Raw genomic sequence first — 9,508 nt, 5'->3', positions numbered from 1 at the left:
CCACTTTTCAAAACCCAAGATAAAAATGGCAGCCACAACTTTCTCGGAGAGAGAAAGGAAAGAAAACACACACACACACACGTACACACACAACTCTTACAAATAAAGCATGAGATGAAACAGAGGGCCCATCCCAAAGTGAACACAAATATTGCAAATGTGCTTTCCAAAATTCAGGGGCGGGGAGGATGGGGAGAAAGAGGGGGGCGGGGAGCAGAGCAGCAGAATGGGAGGCATGAAGGGAACAAAAGAATGGAGGAACATAAGAGGTAGCTTTTAGAAAAACAACACCCTTACCCTCACACAACAAAACAAAGCCAAGCTCATCCCCACCCAGCCCTGAAGAGAGACCAATTTTGGCAATGATCAAGCCCAGGGAGGTGGGCCCACAGGGTCACCAGGAGCTGAATGATACAATAATACGGGCCCCTAGACTCTAATCACCCAGCAAATTGTAAGAAAGGTGGGATCTCCTCTAGGATGTTTTAGGCTGAACCCTGGCTGGGCGCAGAGGACTTGGGCCCTGGGCAGAACCAACAGTGACTCCCGTGTGCACCCGTCACACCCTCCCCTCCTCCCATCTTCTGCTGAACCCCGGCTCTCACGTTCAGATCCTGAGTACTGGACTCCTTCTGTACAGCTCCTTCCAGCTGGGATGGGGAGGGCTGAGGCCAGCGGAAGTCTATGAAACCAACTCTTAATTTACACAAGAAACAGAAAAAAACATCCTCCCTATTCCTCCAACCCCCAACCAAAAAAGAGATACAGGGGTTAACAAAGCTCATGAGGTCACAAAAAACTGAGGTAATTCAAGTACAATGTGCTAACAGGGGAACAGGGGACACAGAAAAGAAGCAAAACAGAACACAAGGGCCAAAGCGCTTTCAACTCCTCGTCCTCCTCTCCTTCCTCCTCCCTGTGGACTGGGGGGTGGGGGGCCCTGAGAGCCGGGGATTCTGTGCCGCTCTCTGCACCAGGGCTGGGGTCCCCAGTACAACTCAGCAACCCTCTCCCCGCCCAGCCAGCTACCCTGACCCCTAGACAGGGGGTCCCCTTCTCCAAGAAGGGCATCCACATCCTTCCCTTAGATGACGAGTCCTTACATGGATTCCTTCTCCTAGGGACTGAATTTGGGGTTGTAGGGATTTGTGTTGGTTTGTTTGGTGGGACAGTATATAGCTAGTTAATGTTTTCCCATTTTGGAAGCAAAAGCAGCTCAGCAGGAACCTTGCTCAGGACAGGGCTTGGCAAGGGTGTTCTCAGAAAGCTGAGGGCATCAGGGTGGGGAATCTGGAGTCAGACCCAGCTTCCCCACTAGGGAGACTGGGCGCGGAGGAAGACGCGCCCCCCCACCCTGTCCCTGAGGGGCTGGGGGCCCTGTGCTTGGAGGACAGGAGTCACAGGGAGGCAGGGAGCAAGGAGCTAGAGAGGGACAAGAGCCAAGAAGCTGCTGGAGACCTTGAGGGGACACTGTAATGTGGCAGAATGGAGGCGGGGGGGGGGGGGGGCAGGCGGATTGTTGGGCTCTGACCAGAGGCCCCCTTGCCCCCTCCCCTGCCTCCACTTCTGGACATCGAAGGGGGTTCTAGGTGGAGGGACGAGAAAAACATACCGCCCTTGAGCTGAACAAACCCGTCCGCCCCCACCCAAGAACATGAGGCCAACCACAGCCCAGGCGGAGAGGAGGGACAGAGGGGGCCCCCCTAGCCCCCGGGGAGGGACAGTGGCCGGGCATCAGGTCACCTGGAGCCCCAGAGAGAGTCCAAGGCCAGACAGCTATCAGGTTTCCTTTTTCTTGTCTCTTATTTTTTTTTTCCTTTTTTTTTTTCTTTTTTTTCCTTCCTTTTTGTTCTATTTCTCTTTTGTCGCCCAGTGGCTTGCGGACTTCACCCCGCTGGAACGCCGCTCCCCTGGCTGCCCGCTTGCCGCCGCGGCCGCGGGCCCGCCTCACACGTAGCACAGGTAGAGGTAAGTCTTCTCTATCCTCCAGTCGGGCGGGATCTCCTCGGGCTTGTGGCCCTTCATGTGCTTCTGCATGGAGGACAGGCTGGGGCAGTACTCGGTGCAGATGGTGCACTGGTAGGGCGAGGCGCCGTTGTGCGTGCGCAGGTGTTTGATCATGGCCGAGTAGTCGCGGGAGCGCTGGTGGCACAGCTTGCACTCGAAGGGCTTCTCGCCTGGGGGGGAGGGCGGGAGAGAGCCAGTGGGGGGGGAGCCATGAAGGCCCCCCTGGGGGTGCAGGGGGGGTGTCTAGAGGGGGACCCTCACGCTTGCTGGGGACGTCGGTCCCTCTAGTTCAGCGCTTTCCACGAGAGCCCTCCGTGAGGATGGACGTACCACCCAGTGCGGCAGCCACTGGTCCACTGACCCACAGGGCACCTGCCACGTGGCCAGGGCACCTGGAGCTGCGGGTTCCACGGCGCTTCCCGGTCGCTCATCTCACCAGCCCCGGGCAGCACGCGGCTGCAGTGTTGCTCGCACACCCTTAGCCCTGCCTTGCTCTTCTCAAGCCTCCCAAAGGCCCAGAATCTTCCCTTCCCAAGAAAGGAAGTGGGGGTCTAGGAAAGGGCCAGTGAGGTACCAAAAAGCCCTTGGGGATGGCTCTTCAGCACAGTTCTTTCCAGGGGGAACAAGGGGTAGAGTCCTTTTCTGGGCTACAGCTGGTGGGGAGTAGGGGGGTCAAAGTGAGGGAACCCCGTTCTTCAAACGTGCTCCTTCTGGGACGGCTACTCCTCTAAGGCTCCGAGAAGCTGTCCCTGGACCCTGCCTTCCCGGTGGGGCTAGAAAGGGGTTTGGGAGGGACAGACAGCTTGGGGGTGCCTGGCCACACCCTGGGTGCTCCGCAACCTCCTCCCGGTTCAAGTCCCCTGGAGCTGAGCAGAGGGTGTGAGGGAACCTTGTTTCAATACAGTAATTAACTGGCCAGCCATCTCGCTATCGATACTCCTCTGTGCAGAGGCCCCAGCAAATAATGAAGTAATGAACAGCCAAAGTGATCTAACTATCGACCCGCTATTTACAATAGTCACCACCAATGCATTTAATGATCCGCTCGCCGGGTCACATCCCCGGCAGGGGGTTAAGGAAGCCCCAGGGCTCTGGAAAATGCTCGGAGTGACTCTAGCTGTCAACACCAAGCACCCGAGGCTCTCCTTGTGGTGCAGGCTGGAGGCGAGAGAGCAAAGCTCGGACAACACAGTATCCTCTCCCTGTTGTGTCCTCTGTTGCCCCCGCTCCCGCCCCTGAGAGTGTGCACATGGGTGCACACTCTCCCCTCAGCCAGTGGCCAGCGGGACCTGTCCGAGGTCACGTCTCCCCCATCCTCTGTCCTCTGGTTGGGACAGCTATTCCCCTGACTGGAGGCCTCCTAGTTTGCTGGATCCCACTACCTCCCACTGCCTCTCATCCTCTTAGGAAGTCCTTCTGAGTGTCTGCCTCTCTGCCCCGCCAACCCGTAGTGTACTGCCAGGAAGGATGTTTCACACTGGCTCTCCAGAAAGGAAGGATTCTGTAGCATTTGCCCATGGCCACGTTATGACCACTCCCCACGTGGCAGACCGGAAGCAGCTGAGGGGACGTCAGTGTCCTTGGAGTCGGGAAGATTTGGGCAGGGTGGCCTGTTGTGGGCAGGTGGCCCCAAATTGGGCCATGCTGGACCCTGAGGCCACCTCCACTTGTTTTGTCCCCAGACCCCACACTGGATCGCATTCTTTTACAGAAAAAGGAACGTGCAGGCCCTCTAAAGGGATAAACACTATACACGTAAAGGGGTTTGTGTATACCTCTGCTCCTCCGCTCCCCAAAAGCTCAGCCTGACTATCAGCCCAGCCCTCATCCTCGCCTAACTCGGTGCCCCCTAGACCCAGTTACAAGAAGCTATGCCAGCCTTTGTCTTCCATCACCAGGCCAACCTGACCCCAATCAGGGATTCTCAGATCGTTGTCCTCTGCGAACTATGGGTATGGCTGCCTGGAAGGCCAGTGTGCGGTGATCGACTAGCAATGTCTGCATCAGCTTTGGCCCTGGCGGAGGCACAAGGGCCAGCGTGCTCACCTTTCCCAGAACGCGTTCCACTCTTAGGCTCAGCCTTGCACCATGCTCCCCCTGCCCCTGACACCCAGGTCCCAACGCCAGCTCGGGGGCCTTCCCCGGTCCCCCGTACCTGTGTGCACCCTATAGTGCGTCTCCAGCTGGTGCTTGAGGCTGAACTTCTTGCCACAGCCATTGCACTCATAGGGTTTCTCGCCCGTGTGGATGCGTTTGTGGCTCTTGAGTGTGCTCTCGTCCCGGAAGCAGCTGCCACAGAACTCACACTCATACGGGTGGTCACCTGTGGGGACAAGGGGCTGGATCAGGGCCTTGCCTCCCCCGGGGCCCCCCTCCAGGAGATAGCAGGGCATGGAGGCTGCCTATCTTCACCACCATTCTCCAAAGACAACATCAGGACCCGCAGCCCCTTCTGGCCTCTGGTGTGAACCAGGGAGTGTGTGTGTGTGCACACGTAAGCATATGTCACTGCGGCCCAGGTCTTGCCCATGGGTCCAGAGCCAATCTCAGGAAGAGAGAGTCCGACTGGTTCCAGGATGAACAGCAGGCCGGCCCCCACAAGGGGAGAACAGACTTGTACACTTTGACACCTTGCCCCCCAGCTCCCTGTGCTACCTTCTCTCCCTCTCCTGCAGGTCAGGGGCAAAAGCCATTCCTGCCTGACTCCCCTACCCTTAAAAACACCCTTCCAACTTGGGAAACTAGAAGACACCGCCCCTAAACGCCTTCTGCTCTCTCCCTGCTCCACAGTTTCAGCAGCTAACCCCTCTGCCTGATTTCGTCCCCGCCCTCCCACCAAACTCCTAGTCATCCTTCAAGGCCCAGCTCTCACGTCAGCATGGTTTGGAAGCGTCCCACTAGTGCCACCCACCTGGGCATACTGAGTCACTTTCTTCTGTCCCAAAAGAGAAGAAAGGCCTAGCATGGTGTTATTTTAGTAGCAGGATACCTTTTATGGTACTCTCTAATCAAAACGGCCCTATCCGTGGGCTCACTACCATCTAGGAACCTTACACACAGCTTATCATGGAATCACTGCAGTAGCCCGACGAGAAACACAGAATTCTCATCACACAGTGGGGAAGCATGAGGTGCTCAGATGGTCTCCACTGTCAAACAGCTCATAAGCAGCGGAATCGGGACTCAGATCTGGTTTCGGGGTCCAGACACGTGATAACCTATCAGATGGCTAAGTGACACGCTGTCCTGTTTCTCCTGCCATGTGCACTGTGCTTCTAGGATGGAAGTGGCTCAAGGGCAAGGAGGGAGTCTTGTTAATCCTGGTTCCCCAAGGTACATAGCACAGGGCTGACCCGGGGCAGACGCTCAAGAAAGGGTGGGACGACAAAGCTTGAAGCTCGGGGAGAGCGGCCGCCCCTCGGCCTGGAAGGTGGGCCCATCAGCCTCCCTTCTGTGCACGGCGCTAGCCAGGCCCCTGGAGGGTGAGAGGCTGGGGTGGGGGGATTCACCGTCTTTTGCTTTGTAGCCAAAGTGGAGGCTTTGGGGGCTGAAAGGTGAGGCCTTCAGCGACTTATTTATTACAGGAGTGAAGGCAGAGACAATAAAGATAGATAGATCACCCCAGACTTTGTTCATGAATATTTAAATATCGCTGATTCGTCTTGTCACTGTAATTACAATTTCTCTGGGCTGCATCTCCAACAACCACAGTTTATGGTAAAGAATGGCCCACTGTATTTCACTTGTCCCTCCGCAGATGTGCGGGTCTGCCAACCGTGTAATGTCCTCTGCATTTCATACATTTTCTTCAGCTGCTGAAGGTTTAAGTCATCCACAATGACCTACGTTTTTTCATTATCCCCGTGTCAAACTGCACTCGTGCCTGGGCATAAATTGTCCTTCTCGTTATAGACTCGCATGCCTGTGCCTTCACTTCCTCTTTAAAATGATATTTTACTCTCTTGTCTCTCTCCTCCTCAGGCCGCCAACCCAACCTCCCCTCCCCACCCCCGTCTCCAACGCAGGCCCCTGTCCCCACATAAATTCTCATCTCTTCTGATGGCTCTGAAGGGTTTTTAAGGCTCTGTGGGGAGCGGATGCTGGGGTCGGCTCACCATGGGCTCTCCCTCTCTCTCTGCAAGAAGCTCCGAAGGCAGCGTAGAGTGGGTGGGAGCACTTGAGCGAGGAGTCAGACGCTCAGATGGGAGAAGCTCAAGAGCAGAGCCAGCCCCCCATTCGTACCCATCCAGGAGGCACGTGCGGGTCTGGGGACAGACTGAATCCTGGGGTTTTCGGCACTGCCCGCCCTCTCTCTGCGAGGGCTCTTCAGACCGCCTGGTCCCCAGCCAGCCCCACCCGACCCCAAGGGGAGTAGAGGTCAGGTCGGTGCAGACCCTGGTCCTCGTTAGTGGTGTGTCTGTCCCAGTGAGGGTCAGTCTGGGCAGGCCTGTGGCCCACCTGCCACTCCCTCTCTCTGCAGACGTCTGAACACACAGCCCCTGTCTCACATCTGACTCCCCCTCCCTGCCAAACTGGCAACGATAACGACTTTAATCAAGGATTCAGTATCCTCATTAAGATATAAATAAATAAATAAAACAAGGGCCACGTGAGATTTCCAACGAGAGCTGGTAATTAAAACGTACATCGGCAGCCACCCGGCTGGTGGGTAGGGGGGGTCACGGGGAGCCGCCGTCTGTGCCTTCCCCTCCAGAGGGGGGCCCTGAGAGTTTAAAAAACAAAGGGTTAAGGCAGAGAGGTTTGTTTGATCCGATTTTTATGAATTTAATTATGAAGTGGATCACAAGTTAAATGAGTTTAAATAGGAAATCTCCAGAGTCAGCCCAGGGAAAGGAGTGAAAAGAACTTAGAAGGAAAAAAAAAGACACGCACATGCACACACAGACTTTGAAGCCCGGCGAGCACCTGGCCTAAAATCCTCACCCTGAGAGTTAATGGTGTCCGTGTTGCCACAATGTACACAAAACTGGCAGCAGAACTCAAAATCCAATTTGTGGTATGTTGATTAACTCTGTAGCCTCTTTAATGAGCTTGACATTAAGTGCAGGACAAACGAGACTAATTAGAGGCCCTCTGGCCTGCCCAGTGCATCTGTGACCCCAGCGGCCTCGCCTCACCTGGTGGTTTCCCTGGCACCAGCCAGACCCCATCTTCGGGCCCCTCCCTGCCAGCCCCTGCTTCAGCACAGCTGAGGGTTTATTATATGCCAAGCCGTGCGAATCAGGGATCCATCAATGCCAGGAGCGCGGCCGGACTAACCTACCAAACACAGCTGCGGAAGCTAAACACCCAGGCCCCAGCAGCAACGGGCCAGGAACAACGGAATAGTAATGAGGCATTGTGTGGGGGGTGGGCTTGGCCTGCAGAGGGCTGGTGTGCACCGGGCCTCACGGGTGTGAGAATCGAGGGGGGCGAGCACGGGCGCGCGGGGCCAGCAGCGTGCTCCGCGTTTCCTCGATTACACAAGTCCGTCTCCCAGACTCAGTCTGCAGAGAGCCCCTCCCCACAGATCCCGGCCAGGACTGGCCCGGCTGCCGTGGCTGTTTCGAGGCCTGCACTCCTAGAAGAGAACGCGGGCAGAGCAGGGCGTACCCTGGGTAGACTCAGCAAGTTGGGATCCTTCAAGTCCCGTGGAGCCAACTGATCTGACCTAGGAGCACGCTCAGAAGCCGCTGGAAGGTGACTAGACACCAGGTTAAGGCTGAACTTGGGGACCCAGGCGGGGGGAATGTGAAGACCTGAAGGGAAAGTGCACAGAGGCACTACAGAGAGGACACCCGCCTTAGCCCTTCTTGTCGGGCCCTACCCGCTGAGACCTCCCCTTGTCTTATGCCAACAAACCTCAATGTTTCCAGCAAGTCAGGTGATGCTTAAGGCGATACGCGCTCCCCCCCACCCGAGTGAGTGGCACCAGAAAGTGCAAGGCCAGGCAGGCTCCTGGATGAGGCTGCATGCTGCTGGGAGGGGACCTGCTTGGTCCATGATAAGTAAAGCACCCCCACCCCGTCAGCAGGGCGTGCCACCCAGGAAAGGTCTGGCCTGCATACTTAATCCCAGAGCTGTGACGAGACCCAAGAACGAGGAGAGAGAGAGAGGGTCCTACCACTCGTGTCTTGAGGCACATAGATTTGATAATCTTTCCAAGAATCATGAGCAACACCCTATTACAGACCCCGATACGGAGTTGGTCTCTGTCTTCCTGGCCCCACCCCGTGCCCCAGTCTCACACCAAACCCAGGACAGAGCACACACGGGCAGAGACACACGCAGACTCAGAAAGGGACGCTCCTTTATCCATGTGCAGTCAGTGAAGACTCAGTTTTGTCGTAGAGAAAGGAATGAATTTAAGTCACCCGAAACAATCTGCCTCCTGGCCCTCGGGGTCAACATAAGGGGTGGCCGCAGGGACAAGCCAGTACCGGCCACACGGCCCAGCCCCCTTGGCTCACAAGTACCTTCCTCCTCCATCACTGGCTCCTTGTTTATGTGCCCTCATCGTCTCCCCTAATCAAGGTTAATGGACAAGGACAGAAAACTTGCTTCTGTTATTTCAGGGCAAGCAGGACCCCTTCCTAATATTTCTGGGGCTGCCGTCAGGCACGTGTGTCCATGCGGTGGAGGCCAGGGAGAGGCAAGGGCTGTGGCACAGACAGCTAGAGACCAAGCGGGTAGGCTTTTTTCAAAACGTGTTTTGGGTCCACCCTCATCAGAATCTCTCGGGAATGTGGGTCCATCACGTTGTGCCTTGGGTCCCTTTCTATATCCATGAAGTCCAAGTTTTGGGGGGGAACCCAAGAGCCTGAATTCCTAATGAACTCAACATTCCATTGAGCACAGAGAGACTGAGACTCACAGGTCCCCTAGGCGGGGCGGGGAGAAGAGCTAACACTTACCTGGGCTATGAAGCCCCTCCACGCCCCCACCTTGAGCAAAGGAGGGCTGGGTCCGACATGGCCTGACTCCTCCCCTGTATGTCCCGGGAGGTAAATCCAGACACAGATTCCTGGCTACTCGGCTCCTGCCACCCCCCTCCCGGCCCCAGCAGGCTTACCTGTGTGTGAGCGCAGGTGGCGTTTGAGGGCGGTGTGGCTGGGGAAGGTGCGGTTGCACTCGCTGCAGATGTAGCTGCGCACACCGGCGTGGACCTCCATGTGCTGCTGGAGCGCGCTCTGCGCCTGGAAGCGCTTCCCGCACAGCAGACAGAAGACGGCCATGTCCGTGCCTGTGGGGGACAGGATCGGGGACAGCCTCAGGACAGCTCCTGATTCATCCGGCTGGAGCAAGCACCAGGGGCCAGGGTCAGGGCTATGCCTCTACTCCCCCAAGGTCAGGGGCAAACCTGGGGGCCAGGCCACACAGCATCGAGGGAGCACCCGGTGTGTGGCTCCAATGGTGGACAAACTCGACTTCCCTGTCTCCCTTATGGCACCTAAAGTCTAGTGGGAGAAAGAGGCAATCAAATCCGTCACAACAACAAAGG

The 9,508-nt window shown here is 56.6% G+C and overlaps 1 protein-coding gene across 1 annotated transcript; it reads right to left on the bottom strand.

The window, feature by feature from the left end:
- Positions 1–1,929: 1,929 nt before the first annotated feature.
- LOC116862625 (zinc finger and BTB domain-containing protein 16-like) lies at positions 1,930–9,275 on the bottom strand. The gene is made up of 3 exons (XM_032849980.1): positions 9,080–9,275; positions 4,163–4,330; positions 1,930–2,177 (listed from the first exon to the last, which is right to left on the bottom strand). Exons 1-3 carry the CDS (start codon positions 9,240–9,242, stop codon positions 1,948–1,950), a joined length of 561 nt encoding a protein of 186 aa, XP_032705871.1. The 5' UTR covers positions 9,243–9,275; the 3' UTR covers positions 1,930–1,947.
- Between the last annotated feature and the right edge of the window lie 233 nt (positions 9,276–9,508).

The sequence above is a fragment of the Lontra canadensis genome, unplaced genomic scaffold, assembly GCF_010015895.1.
Source record: "Lontra canadensis isolate GAN:19392208 unplaced genomic scaffold, GSC_riverotter_1.0 scaffold281, whole genome shotgun sequence".
NCBI classification, from domain to species: domain Eukaryota; kingdom Metazoa; phylum Chordata; class Mammalia; order Carnivora; family Mustelidae; genus Lontra; species Lontra canadensis.
Note: the sequence above shows the minus strand (reverse complement) of the source record. Positions and strands in the feature narration are given on the sequence as shown.